The 15,479-nt window shown below is 43.8% G+C and overlaps 1 protein-coding gene across 1 annotated transcript in view; it reads right to left on the reverse strand.

Annotated features, from left to right (window-relative positions):
- The window catches only part of LOC124556186 (Down syndrome cell adhesion molecule-like protein Dscam2), a 604,696-nt gene that overhangs the window by 277,142 nt on the left and 312,075 nt on the right, over positions 1 to 15,479 (reverse strand). Inside the window, exon 14 of the mRNA XM_047130181.1 lies at positions 501 to 648. Coding sequence (XP_046986137.1) covers positions 501 to 648 — 148 coding nt within the window. The remainder of the gene's footprint in view (positions 1 to 500; positions 649 to 15,479) is intronic.

The following is a 15,479-nucleotide window of genomic DNA, read 5'->3' on the forward strand; positions in this document are numbered from 1 at the left end:
ATGCAGCAAGTAGTGCTGACACTAGCAGCCTCCATTTGTACTGAAGCATTGGCTTTTGGCTCCCGGGGCCAGTAAGATCCCCAGTCCCCCTCCAACAAAACATATGTGGGACCAGCTTGGATGTCAACTTCATCCCAGTGGCAGAATCCAGGATATCAAGGACCAGTTACAACTGTTGTGGGCCAGCTTGCCTCAGGAAAGGATACAATGACTTTATGACACACTTCCCCAGCAAATCAGTGCATGCATCTATGCCAGATAGCTTGCAACATTGTATTGGTAAGTGGGCTCAAACTGCCAATTTTTTTTTGTAAATTTCACTTAATTTGTAAGTAATGAGATAACACCACATACCCTCTCAACCCATGAATTTTCTTTAATTTCCACTTTCTTTTCTATGTGCTTCACTTTTCTTGTCAGGCAGTATATTTATTACAGTAAGATCCTTTAGTAACAGGTTCTGTTAATAATAACAAATATGAAACAATACTGAACAGTACCTCATATGACTCTGCATTTCAATAGGACTTCCTTCTTTACGCCATGACAGAGTTATAGGCAAGTCACCAGTAGCTTCACATCTGAGAACAGCAGTCCCACTCTTGCGAACCATTTCCCTATGAGATCTGGACTTGAAGCGGACTGGTGCTGAAAAGAATTTGCGAGAATTATCAGGAAAATGGTTCCAATTATTTACATAACTTGAAGTAAGGAAATGATTATTAATTTGATAGTTTTTGGACTATGTCATTAATTTATTTAAAAACCATTGTTTTTGTTACTTTGCCTTTAGAAAATAACATTTTTATTTTTATGAGAAGTTTGTATCCAGTGTTCTCCAGTGGCCTCAGAGGCTTATTAACTTTATATGACCTCTCATATGGTCCTCAATGGAGAAGTCAGTTAATTCACAGAAATTAGTAGAGTAGTGTTTAAGTTTCTGCTATTTAATAAACTGAAACAGCTACCTTTATGTGCATAAACAAAGTGGTAAAAGGACACCAAAGGTTGCAGCATTACTCATGAGACAATAAATCAAAAGGACAGAACATTTGTTGCTAATTTTTGTTCTATGAGCATTAGACCATTGTCCAAGACATGTTTCTCTGCCTAATGTTTGTCTTCTAATGCTGGAAACATTAGCAGAGGTTATAAAGACTCAGACAGAAATTTAAAATTGATCTTGTTTAAGTTTGAAACTGCTAGCTGAGGCTTTATAGCCTCTGATGATGCATCTAGCAATTGGAGACAATGTCAGGCATGGAAACATGCCTTTGGCCATGACCAAGTGCTCACAAAACTAAAATCATCAAGGATGCATGTATTAACCATGAAAACCTGCACTGTATGATTAGAACATTCACTGTTAAAAAGAAGATGAAAAATAATTATAATTTACTCACAATAATACAGATTTGGAAACCAAGCAGGAATAGTGAAAAAATTATTATGTAATCAATCCACAAACTTTTCTTTTGGATGTATTGTCTTGTACAATTTACCACACACAAGTGCCTCTACCTATGACATGAGATTATGTTGTACAAGAATTCTTACTTGTTTAGTAAGAGTGTATTTCCATACAAAGCCATAAATGATGGTAATTTTAAAGTTTTTCTCAGTCGAAAGGTTAGTTTGAATAACATCATCCTGTTGTGGAAAGTATGCCCTTGCCTTCCTCCAACCTTTGATTGATTCACCCAGCAAGTTATAGAGGGACCTAAAGTTTTATGTGGACTCAAATCACAGAGAACTTGAGATTTCTCACATTAATAAATTACTGCTGAAGGTGAAAGGAATGATAAGTGTTAGAAAAAATCCTATAACTTACTGGGAACCAGGCTCCAGACCTTTACATTTGCAGTCTGCTATTTATGCGCCAAGCTACTGAACCACACTTACCATACAATGAACAATGGTACAAGTAAAAACAGAGCATATATATGGTGTCCCTTCTGATAGGCATCATGTGTCTTCTGTGGGTATTTATGAATATACACTCCTGGAAATGGAAAAAAGAACACATTGACACCGGTGTGTCAGACCCACCATACTTGCTCCGGACACTGCGAGAGGGCTGTACAAGCAATGATCACACGCACGGCACAGCGGACACACCAGGAACCGCGGTGTTGGCCGTCGAATGGCGCTAGCTGCGCAGCATTTGTGCACCACCGCCGTCAGTGTCAGCCAGTTTGCCGTGGCATACGGAGCTCCATTGCAGTCTTTAACACTGGTAGCATGCCGCGACAGCGTGGACGTGAACCGTATGTGCAGTTGACGGACTTTGAGCGAGGGCGGATAGTGGGCATGCGGGAGGCCGGGTGGACATACTGCCGAATTGCTCAACATGTGGGCCGTGAGATCTCCACAGTACATCGATGTTGTCGCCAGTGGTCGGCGGAAGGTGCACGTGCCCGTCGACCTGGGACCGGACCGCAGCGACGCACGGATGCACGCCAAGACCGTAGGATCCTACGCAGTGCCGTAGGGGACCGCACCGCCACTTCCCAGCAAATTAGGGACACTGTTGCTCCTGGGGTATCGGCGAGGACCATTCGCAACCGTCTCCATGAAGCTGGGCTACGGACCCGCACACCGTTAGGCCGTCTTCCGCTCACACCCCAACATCATGCAGCCCGCCTCCAGCGGTGTCGCGACAGGCGTGAATGGAGGGACGAATGGAGACGTGTCATCTTCAGCGATGAGAGTCGCTTCTGCCTTGGCGCCAATGATGGTCGTATGCGTGTTTGGCGCCGTGCAGGTGAGCGCCACAATCAGGACTGCATACGACCGAGGCACACAGGGCCAACACCCGGCATCATGGTGTGGGGAGCGATCTCCTACACTGGCCGTACACCACTGGTGATCGTCGAGGGGACACTGAATAGTGCACGGTACATCCAAACCGTCATCGAACCCATCGTTCTACCATTCCTAGACCGGCAAGAGAACTTGCTGTTCCAACAGGACAATGCACGTCCGCATGTATCCCGTGCCACCCAACGTGCTCTATAAGGTGTAAGTCAACTACCCTGGCCAGCAAGACCTCCGGATCTGTCCCCCATTGAGCATGTTTGGGACTGGATGAAGCGTCGTCTCACGTGGTCTGCACGTCCAGCATGAACGCTGGTCCAACTGAGGCGCCAGGTGGAAATGGCATGGCAAGCCGTTCCACAGGACTACATCCAGCATCTCTACGATCGTCTCCATGGGAGAATAGCAGCCTGCATTGCTGCAAAAGGTGGATATACACTGTACCAGTGCCGACATTGTGCATGCTCTGTTGCCTGTGTCTATGAGCCTGTGGTTCTGTCAGTGTGATCATGTGATGTATCTGACCCCAGGAATGTGTCAATAAAGTTTTCCCTTCCTGGGACAATGAATTCACGGTGTTCTTATTTCAATTTCCAGGAGTGTATGTTCACTTTCTTTTTTATCGTACATGTACAAAGTCAATTGAGACAGTGATCGCTCATGAGATGTTTGATATACTATCTTGCGTCAACACCAATTGTTCTTTTGCTTTGTATTAAAAGTCATTGGGAAATGTCATTTTGATTATCATTGTATGGAAAACAGTTTCAAAATTTTTGTGTGCCCAGTCAATAAATTAGTGTTAATTTAGTATAGTTCAAAACTGAACAAAACGTATTTGTTGACATCAAAGGCAAAGCATGATCAATTCACAGTATTTACAGAAGTAACTGACTATGCCTGCTGTGTGGCATAATGGCAGAAATAAGATCGTTTTGTAGAATATTATAATCCACAGCACTACAGATACTACAGAAAAGGAAACTGTAAATAATGTGTTTGAATATAATATACCTCTCACTTAAAATAAATAAATTACAAGAAACCATGGCATACTCTTTTCTGCCCATAAAATGGTGAAATAACAACAATAAATGTCATGCATTCAAAAGGGTTCATAACTTAAGAAGAAATTTCATATGTTTTGGATGTATTAATAAAGAATTCATAGGTTTCAAGCCATGTCAGGTGGTTAACTGCCCATGAGCTTTTGGCCAGGGTCTCCTCTACCATTGTCAAGTGGTTGACTGCCATTTGAATGCTGCAGCTGTGCTTATATAACTGCACTGCCACCAATCATGCAGTGTATATGGCAATGTTTTTGTGGTATGTCTGCCCTGGCCACTTCAACTTCCCAATCAAAGGATCCCAGGCTGTACTTACTGGCAATCCACTGTCTTTATTGAGGGTATTGTCTGATATTTTGATCTCTATTGCTTCATTGACTATGTTATCCCACAAGCCGTTGGTCCATTTAATAATTGAAGTATCACTGAATGCTGTTTGGTGCCCATTTTCCAGTACATGCTCTGCTCCATCTGATTTTTCGGAATAGTGTATGTGGAAACACCATTCATGTTCTATGCATTGCTGTTTAATAGTGTGACTGTGTGACTGACATGAGACTGCCCACACCCACACAGTATTTTGTACAATCCAGGTGTCCTGAGGACTACATCATCTTTCAGATGCTTCATTAGTTGCTGGATCTTTGCTGGAGATCTGAAGACTGTGTTGGTTTGATGTTACTCCAGGAGATGGCTAATCTTCCCTATTACTGAGCAACAGAATGGTAAAAATTCAATCTTCTTTGTGTCTTCCTTGGAGACCTACTGCTTTCATGGCTTAGGTGAAATTGCTTGTGAAATTTGTCTGTTGTTATAACCATTTTCCTTGAAATCAATATGCAGGTGGCTCAATCCCTTGGCAGGTGTTCAGCATCTGAGATGGTTTCAGCTTGATGTACCAAAGTCCTGCAAACAGACAGTTTCTGTGTTGGGTGGTCATAGCTGGTGCCATGCAGATACCAATCTGTGTGGGTGGGCTTATGGTTAATGCTGTGACTGAGACACTCATTGGGTTTACGGCAGACAAGGGTATCCAAGGATGGCAAGGAATCATCCTTCTCGAATTCCATTGTGAACTTTAAGCAGTTGTGGACGTTGCTGAAGTGTTACAAGAACTCTTCTAGTTTTTCATGTCCATGAGGCCATATGACAAAGGTATTGTTGATGTAGAAATAAAATTAACTTGGCTTTACAGGAGCCATGTCCAATGTGATATCCTCAAAACATTCCATACAGAGGTTGGCTGCAACTGGAGTTAATAGGCTCCACATTGTGACACCATCCATCTGGTTGAAATATTCTCCACTACATAAAAATGCAATGACCTCAAGGTACGTTTAAATAAATACACGATGGTGTTGTCAAAGAGCCAGAACAGAAAGCCTATAGAGTATGTGGTGGGAACGCATATGAATAGTGAAATCACATCAAAACTAACCACACTATCCCCTTACCAAGGCATAGATATTTAATTTGATCTGTGAAGTCCAGCATATTCTTTATAGGGTGGGACAAAAAACTGCATAACATACCGTAATCAATATGGCACCAGGAAACTTTCACACAGGTGCCATCTCAGCACTTAAGAAGGGACTAAACTTTGCTTCTTCACCATGAAGTATCCCTTTCATTGACATATTAAGTGTGCTGAACAAGCAATTCATAAGTTTCTCAGTGAAACTGCAGAAGGAATTCATAGAGCAAAGAGCCACATTTTTTTAAAAATCCGAGCTGCCAGCACCAAACATGACTAGAGCTGAGTGCAATGGACTCTGTGCCCTCCACAATGATTCTCTTGCCATAGTCGCGCCAGCTGACCAGGGTAATGCTGCCATCCTGATGGAACAAGCCTACTTTGACACAAAAATCTGATGGATGCTGGAGGAAGATATGTACCAAAGAGTACCTCAGGACCCAACATCCAGAATAGTAATGAAGACTTTGGAGCTTCTCAAACAGTCATCGCTGGAAGAGAGTGTTATTAAAAACCACCTCCCCCAGGCACCCAGTCCACCCACATTCTAATGTCTGCCAAAGATGTGTTAGAAGGATACACCTTTAAGGCCTATAGTGAGCATCATCAGATTGCTGACCAATAGACTTGCAAGGCATTTGGCTAGTCTCCTCTCGATGCATGTTGGACATTGTGTGCACCATATAAATAATACAGCAAACATCATCGATTGAATTAAATGTCTATTTCTTAGTGAAGCAGATATTATGGTTAGCTTTGATGTGGTTTCCCTACTCCCATATGTGCCCATCAAGATTCTACAGACTTGCTGTCCCGGTTCTTTGATGACACCATCATGGGTTTATTAAACATGCCCTGATGTCACTGTATTTTTCACATGGTGGAAAATATTTAAGCCAGATGAATGGTGTTGTGATGGGGAGGCTATTACTCTGGTTGTAGCCAACTTCTTTATGGAGCATTTTGAGGACATCACCTTGGACATGGCTCCTGCTAAGCCTGGTTGTTTTTGTCACTACATTAACAATACATTCGTTATATGGCCTCATGGACATGAAGAGCTGTAAAAGCTCTTGGAACACATCAACAACATCCACAACTACATACAATTCATGATGGAAGTGGAGAAGGATGGTTCCTTGCCATTCCTGGATGTTCTTGTCTGCCATAAAGCCAATAGATGTCTCAGTCACATTGTTGATTGCAAGCCCACGCACACGGATTGATATCTGCATGCCACCAGCTACCACCACCCAGCACACAAGCTGTATGTTCTCATGACCTTGATACATCAAGCCAAAACCACCTCACATGCTGAAAACCTGCCAAAGGCACTGAGCCACTTGCATAAAGTTTTCAAGGAAAACAGTTATAACAACAGACAAATTTCACAAGCAGTTTCAGCTAAGCCTCAAATGGAAGACCTCCAGAGAAGACACAAAGAAGATTGCGTTTTCACCATTTTGTGGCTCAATAATAGGGATGATTAGCCATCTTCTGAACAGGCATAAAATCAACAGTCTTGGGATCCCAAGCATAGATCCAGCAACTAATGAAGCCTGTGAAAGATTATGTAGGCCCCAGAACATCTGGAATATACAAAATACTGTGTGGGTGTGAGCAGTCTTATATCAGTCACATTGTTTGCACTATTGAACAGTGATGAATGGAACATCAAATGTGTTTCCACCTGTGCTATCTTGAACAATCAGCTGTAGTAGGGCATGCACTGGATAATGGACACCAGATTGCATTCAATGATACTTCTATTCTTAAACAAACAATGGCTTCTGCAATATCATAATAAAGGAAGCAATAGAGATAAGAATATCAAATAACAGCCTCAATAAACACAGTGGATTGCAGCTTGGGATCCTGTGATTGGGGAGTTGAAGTTGTTGTGACAGTCCAACATTGCTATCTATGGAGCAGGACTGGGCACCAGTGATACTACTGGTGGCGACGTGGCTGTATAAGAATGGCAGCGACATTCACACAACAGTCAGCCACATGACAGTGGCAGAGGACATCTCTGCCAAGAGCTCATGGGCAGTTAACCATTTGACATGGTTTGAAACCACAGAATATTTTATTAGTTGATATCACTGTGACAGCATTCATTCGTACGTAATGTTTAGGATATTCAAATTAATGGGAATTTAAATCATATGCAACAAAGTATTCAGTTAACATACTTTCCTAATTTACACCAGATAATGCCATCTGCTGTAATAACTTGGAGTATCTCGTGTCTAAGAAATAAATTTTTGTTGCCCAAAAGTGAATGCTAGATTTATCTATACCAAGCATTGGATGCCAGTCCCTGCATTAAGCATCTGTCCTCTACAAGTCTTCTGGCTACCCACTATGAGCTAAAAAATTTCTTTCTAAGCAATTTCTTCAACTGTATAGAAGAATTTTTATTCAATAATTTATATTATATGCAGTAAAAACAGTTATATGCCTTTCAAATTAAGTATTTTCGACTGTTGTGTCCATTTATATGTAACAGGTTAATGCATTGCCATACTTAAATACAAATTGTGTTAAATAGCATATAAACTTATTTGTGCCACATTATTATGGTCATAAAAATGACACATGGAACACCCAACACCTATTCATGTCACACAGCAGCTTCATTAATTGCCTGCTAGAAATACTGATTATATTTCATGTGACCTCATTCTTTCACAGTGGCATGCTTCAGATATAATTTTCTCAAGTTACAAGCCACATCACTCTTAATAAAACACCAAAGATTTCTATAGCTGACTCAGCCATCATTATCAGGGGTTAAAAAACTGACTGCCAGGGCTGGTACAGTGTTCCACTTATATAGGTGTGATAGCAGCATCTAAAATCTTCCAGAATGGGTGGAAGTGATGTAGGTGTGGAAAACAAGTTCGCCAGCTAATAGGATTTCTGTCTCACCATGGGACTGACAGACATCAGGGGCATGAGGGGCCAATGCCACATCTTTCAGGGTATGCTGATATAAGAGCCTGATAATTAGTAAAAAATGAAATGATAATGTGGTATTGCTGGCAACCAGGGAAGTTTCAACTGCTGGGTTGCAGGTCTTATTTCAGGTGATGCCACATTGGGCACCTTGTGTGTCGGTAATGATGAGATGATGATGAGGACAACACAACACCCAGTCCACAAGCAGAGAAAATCCTTGACCTGGCTGGAAATTGAACCCAGGCCCGTTGAATGGCAAGCAAACATGTTACCACTCACAAGGGAACCTCCCCATCGCACCCCCCTCAGACTTAGTTATAAGTTGGCACAGTGGATAGGCCTTGAAAAACTGAACACAGATCAATCGAGAAAACCGGAAGAAGTTGTGTGGAACTATGAAAAAAATAAGCAAAATATACAAACTGAGTAGTCCATGCAAAGATAGGCAACATCAAGGACAATGAGAGTTAAGGAGCGCCGTGGTCCCGTGGTTAGCGAGAGCAGCTACAGAACAAGAGGTCCTAGGTTCAAGTCTTCCCTCGCGTGAAAAGTTTAATTTTTTATTTTCAGTTTATGTGACAAACTATTATGTTTTCATCACTTTTTTGGGAGTGATTATCACATCCACAAGAAAACCTAAATTGGGCAAGGTAGAAGAATCTTTTTACCCATTCGCTAAGTGTACAAGTTAGGTGGGTCGACAACATATTCCTGTCATGTGACGCACATGGCGTCGCCAGTGTCATATAGAATATATCAGACGTGTTTTCCTGTGGAGGAATCAGTTGACCTATGACCTTGCAATCAAATGTTTTCGGTTCCCATTGGAGAGGCACGTCCTTTCATCTACTAATCGCATGGTTTTGCGGTGCGGTCGCAAAACACAGACACTAAACTTATTACAGTGAACAGAGATGTCAATGAACAAACGGACAGATGATAACTTTGCGAAAATAAAGAAAGTAAAATTTTCAGCTGAGGGAAGACTTGAACCAAGTACCACTTGATCCGCAGCTACTCACGCTAACCACGGGACCATGGCGGTCCTAACCTCAGATGCTCCTTGATGTTGCCTATCTTGCACATGGACTACTCAGTTTGTATATTTTGCTTATTTTTTTCATAGTTCCACACAACTTCTTCCGGTTTTCTCGATTGATCTGTGTTCAGTTTTTCAAGGCCTATCCACTGTGCCAACTTATAACTAAATCTGAGGGTGGTGCGATGGGTAGGTTCCCTTGTCAGATACGCAGGCAGACTTGATACTTAGTAATCATACATGACTTCTTGCTCAATGAAAGAAGAGTGTCTAAGAACTGGAAAGTAGCACATGTCACACTAACACTCAAGAAAGAAAATAAGAACAATTCACTGAATTAAAGGGCCATATCACTTATATCCATTTACAGTAGGATTCTGGAACACTATGGTAAAAAATTATGAGTTACCTCAAAGAAAATGATCCATTGACACACAGTTAACATGGATTCAGAAAACACTGTTATTGTGAAACACAACTAGCTCTTTATTTACACAAAGTAATGAGCACCATTGACAAGGGATCTCAAATTCATTCCATATTTCTAGATTTTAAGAAGGCTTTTGATACTGTTCTTCACAAGCAGGTTCTGATCAAATTGTATAACTATGGAGTATCGTTTCTGTTATAGCTGCGAGCGACCAGCAAGCAGTGCACGGCAGAGAATGGAGACATGAAGCCACCAGGTGGGGGTGCCACTGGAGGTATTGCTAACAACGAATAGACAAAACAGACAAACAAGTAGGGGATGACAGACACTAGAACCGACCAGGACACAACACGAGGTAAGCAAGCAAGAACTGGGGTGGTAAACATAGCGAGACAACAACAATGCAGGAACACTCCAAACAATGACAGTATGTATCTCAACACATGGAACTGGAATGCAGTAAGGCCAAGAAGCACACGTGAACTACAGCAAGTACCAGACTGCCAGCATAGTGCCATGCAGCTATCTAAATACAGGACCATGGGAAACACAATTGGCTGCAGACTTAGCGCAGTACAGAGAGTGGCACACTCACAGGGGGAGGCTCGCCGTGCAGGTGCGTGCCAGAGCACAGAGACCCCTAATGGGTATCCAGGTCCATAGACTCTGGCACACGTTCAACTTCTGCACCTTCCAACACCAGATTCCTGATCCCCTCCAAAACTTGTCCATAGGGGTGGAAACGACCCAGATGGAGGCCATGATGGGCAGAAGGAGACCCTGGGTCATCACCATCAGCAATGGGTTGGGATAGCAGTCCGTGGAATCCATCAAAATGTCACCAGAGGGCAGGGCATCACACAGCACCTCCGATCCTTATGGATGCAGGAAGGAGTGCTGGCATGCCTGCCGGGAGCCGGCAGCCATCAGCAGTGGGGCTGGCTTGAGGACCTCGTGCACACCAGAATGAAGTGGAGGGCATTAGGGGAGGTGAGGTGCCATGAAGGGGTATGAGGCCAGAGTTGGTTATGGTGGTGGTGCTCGAGCCCCTTCTAAGTCTGTACAAATGTCACAAGCTGCCCATGGGTTGCGACTACTGTGGTGGAAGTCCAAGCAGCCTTGCCTCCATATGAGCTGGCCCACACTGTTGTGCTGGGGTGTAGTGCTGAGAGGGTTAGAGGTGAGGCTCAGAAGGTGATGGTGTCAGCAGATGGACCAGGGTCATGGATGCCACCCATGGAGGAGTTTGGCCGGTCTATGACCACAATTTGGCGTGGTGCAATAAGTGTTCAGGAATAAGGTATGGCCAACACGGTGGCAGAGGATTCAACTGCTTTTGTCAGCTGTTGTTTAAGTGTCCTGATCAGTCATTTTGCTGTGACATTGGAGGACAGATGGAATGGAGGGGTGTGGATGTGTTTGATATCATATGCCTCACAGAATGCGTGAAGGAGGCTGCTGCAAATTGGGGGCCATTATCAGAGACCAAAGTACGAGGCAGGCCTTCGATAGTGAGAACCTGAGCCAAGGCCATGAGTGTGGCATCAGGCATGGTGGACGCCATGTGTACCGCATATGGGTATCTGGAGTATGCATCCACAATGAGTAACCACAGCGATCCCGAAAACAGGCCCATAAAATAGAGATGGATGCATTCCCAGGGGTGGCGAGGCATGGGCCAGGGTGCAAATGATTCCAAAGGGCTGGCTTGGTGATGCGCACACACCGAGCACACATGTACCAAGCATTTGATGTTGCCATCTATGCCAGGCCAATACATATGCCGGTGAGCCAATGCCTTCATACAGGACATCCCCCAGTGTCTGCATTGTAGCAAGCGTAGGACGTGGTGGTACAAATCAGGTAGGATGATCACCCGATGGACGTCAGTCTCCGTGGCCAAGAGAAGAACACACACCACAATCGATAGTCTGTGTGAGAGATGCCACCAGGGGCTGAATTCAGTTTTCAACCAGCGAAAAGATAGGTGGGCCAGCCATGGGTCATGTAGCAGAGAACTTGCCTTAGGATGTGGTCCTGGCATGTGGCAATGGCGACCTGTGCAGCCATGATAGGAAATCCGTCCTGTGTATCTTGGCGGGCTGTATCAATGTGAAAGCAGAGGAATTTGGGATCAAGGCCCAAGGGAAGATGTGGCAATGCATCTGCACTGAAGTGTTGAGAGGTGGGGTTATATTGGATAACGTACGTGTAACTTCATAAGAACAGAGCCCAGTGCTGGAGACGTTGAGTGATTCACTCTGGGAGGTGTGTGTGTTGTGTGTGTGTGTGTGTGTGTGGGGGGGGGGGGGGGGGCTGAATAGGGTAACCAAAGGCTTGTGATCAGTAAGGAGAGTGAACTTCATCCCAAACAGGTAGATATGAAACTTTTGAATGGTGAAAACTATCACCAGAGCCTCTTTCTCAGTCTGAGAATAGTTCCTCTATGCTGGGGACAGCATATTTGAGGCATACACAATAGGCTGTTCTGAGCCATCCTCATTCCTGTGAGCCAGGACTGTACCAATATCATAGGTCAAAGCATCAGCCACCTCAACCAAGGGGCAGTCTGGACAGAAGGTAAACAGGCAAGGAGCAGACTTCAGCATAGTTTTCAAGTGGAGAAAAGCATGATCACAGGCAGGAGTCCAGTTGAAAGGCACTTCTTTGTGACACAAGCGATTGAGGAGCTGTGCAACATCAGCAGCCTGGGGTAAAAACTTTATGTAGTAGTTAGCCTTGCCCAAAAAACCTGGAGGTCAGATAAATCCTTGGGCTGGGGAAGGGAGTTGATGGCCATGACACTGTGATCCGATGGACAAATGCCGTCTTTACTGAGCCAGTGCCCCAAGTATTCAACATCCAGTTGAAAGAAACTACACTTGTCCAGCCAACAGTATAAGCCTATGGCCTGCAGGGTGTGAAATAAGGTACCAAGGTTTTCAAATGCTTATAGCGTTTATGGCCGGTGACCAAGATGTCACCAAGATAATTGGCACAAGCTGGGATGGGCTGTGTGAAGTGCTCCAGGTACCTCTGGAAAATGACCAGTGTAAAGTAAATACCAAACAGAAGGTGCTTGTATTTACATAATCCAAAAGGTGTGTTGATGACAATGATGTTCTCGGATTCCACATCTAAGGGTAATTGATGGTAAGCCTCTGCCAGGTCAACCTGAGAGAAGTACTAGCCAAGCACCAGTTTGATGACAAGGTCTTCCTGCTGGGGAATGGGATAAATTTCAACCAGAGACTGTGCATTGATTGTAGCTCTGAAATCCCCACATTGGTGAAGGGAGCCATTGGGTTTACTGGCCACCACTAACAGGGACACCAAAGCACTCACTTTCATGGGCTCAATGATGCCAGCAGCCTGCAGTCGATCGGTCTTGTTGACTGCTGAACATAAGGCCTCTGGAACAGGTTGAGTCCAGAAAAACTGCAGTTGAGCATCTGGTCAGAGAGCAATGTGCACCTTGAAGTCAAAAGCACACCCTAAGTCAGACTGAAACAAAGAGGCATAGGCCAAGCACAAATCATCGAGGTCTTGGAATGGGACGACAGTGGAAATGACCTTAACTTCATCAGAAATCAAAAAGCCAAATAATGTGAAAGCATTGAGTCCAAACATGTTTGAAGCCAATGGATGGTCAACCACCAGTAGTGTTAGGAGACAGGGAACGTGTTTATAGGTGGCTGGGACCGAGAACTGCCCATAGAAGGGAATAGAACCATCACCATATGTGACCAATCACTGAGAGGTGGGAGATGAATGTGGGGTACAAAGGCATGTATACATCGCCAGATTGATCAAGGAGTCGGTGCCCCCCATATTGATCTGGAAATTAATGTCCACATTCAAAATGCAGAGCGTGAAGAACAACTTCCACGTCAATGGGTCTTCTAGTGGAATGACTAATTGCAGCGTATGCATGGTATCCTGATGACCCATGGGTGAGGGGCAGGTGCGGGTTGAGCAGCTGGGACAGACTGATTGGAGACAGCCATATTTGTGACAGCCCATGCACATCTTCCAGCAATGGGAACAGACTGCACAAGAGTGGACAAAAAAGCACTGTGGACAAGATGGAAGTAAGACATCGACTGGTGGCTCTGAACCCATAGAGACACTGTACAAGGAGGAGTCCAAACAATGTTGCTCTCTGTAGGCGGTACCATGACAATGGCACGAGAGAAGTACCCTCATGGTGGACTCTAACGCCAACAATATGACACCCTTCAATGCTGATTGGCACAAGTTAAGTCACATTTGTGGCTGAGACCCTGCAAGTCCATGACCCAAGAATGGAATGATTGACCAGGCTGTTTATGGTACTGATGGAACTCAAGCCAAGATGCCACAACATGATATTGCTGGGAATAGTAGTTAGTCAGCAGCACACACATTCATTAAAAAAGAGAGCCACGGGGTCTGACAACGGTGCCAACTTGCGCAGCAGAAAGAACGTGTCTGGTGATGCCCAGGACAATAATAATGACAGCTTTAGGGAGTCATTTGTAGCCTGAAACACTTTGAATTGTTTCAGACAAGGAAAGTAGGATTCCTAATCTTCCTCAACGTCATTAAAGGGCAGAAACAACGTCAGACATGCGGAAGTGTCTGAAACTGGGACACCCAGGAGCTGGTGCTGTCAGACTCCCCTGCACTGACTTTGGCCATCAGCAACTGCAAGGACTGCTGTAAGACATCTAACTGGTGCTGCTGCATGAGCCGCTACTGTTGTTCCAAGAGCCATACCAATGTAGCATCGATGCTACAAAACCTTTTACCTCATCACCAATCTTATAGCTTTGAGTGACCAGTGAACAGTGCATGGCAGAGAATAGAAATGCAAAGCCGCCAGGCAGGAAGCCGCTGGAGGTATCACTAACAATGAACAGACAGGACAGACAAACAAGTAGGGGACAACAAACACTACAATTGACCAGGACACAGCATGAAGTAAGCAAGCAAGAACTGAGGTGATAAACATGGTGAGACAACAACAATGCAGGAACACTCCAAACAACGACAGTATCTATCTCAGCACACGGAACTGGAATACAGTATGGCCAATATGGACATGCGATCTATAGCATGTACCAAATTGCTGGGGTGTCACTGTGTGGCTGCCTAACTGTAAGGCAACAAATTATCTATTAGCTACATATTTCCAAGCACATATTATACTTATGTATATATAAGAATTCTACTGAAGCTAGAGTCTCTTTTTTTACTATCTGTGTACTGAAAACCATTAAGAGGTTTCTAAATTGACTTGAAAACCATCTTTATTGGTTGGTAATATACTGTTTGAAAACTTGCAGCAACACTTTTGTCTTTTGTTTCTGCCAGAAAAAGAAAAAAAAGTTAAAGATGCCTGACAAAAGAGCTTTCAATCACACAATGACTTTTGGAAGTGCCTTTGACAGTTTTGTAACAGTTGCTTAGCGGCATTAAAAAAAAAAAAAAATGATGCACCATGAAGCAATCATCCAAATGGGACAGAAATCAGTAGAGGTGATGTTCATGCGAAGACAAACAAATGATTACAGTTTCACAAAAATTGGATCATTAATTCAAGACAAGGAACTTTACAAAATGAGCAAGACAATAACATGTTGGTCCACCTGTGGCTCTTAGTCAAGCACTTAGCATTGGTTGACACAGTTATTGGGTGTCCTCCTG

The sequence above is a fragment of the Schistocerca americana genome, chromosome X (assembly GCF_021461395.2).
Source record: "Schistocerca americana isolate TAMUIC-IGC-003095 chromosome X, iqSchAmer2.1, whole genome shotgun sequence".
Lineage (NCBI taxonomy): Eukaryota > Metazoa > Arthropoda > Insecta > Orthoptera > Acrididae > Schistocerca > Schistocerca americana.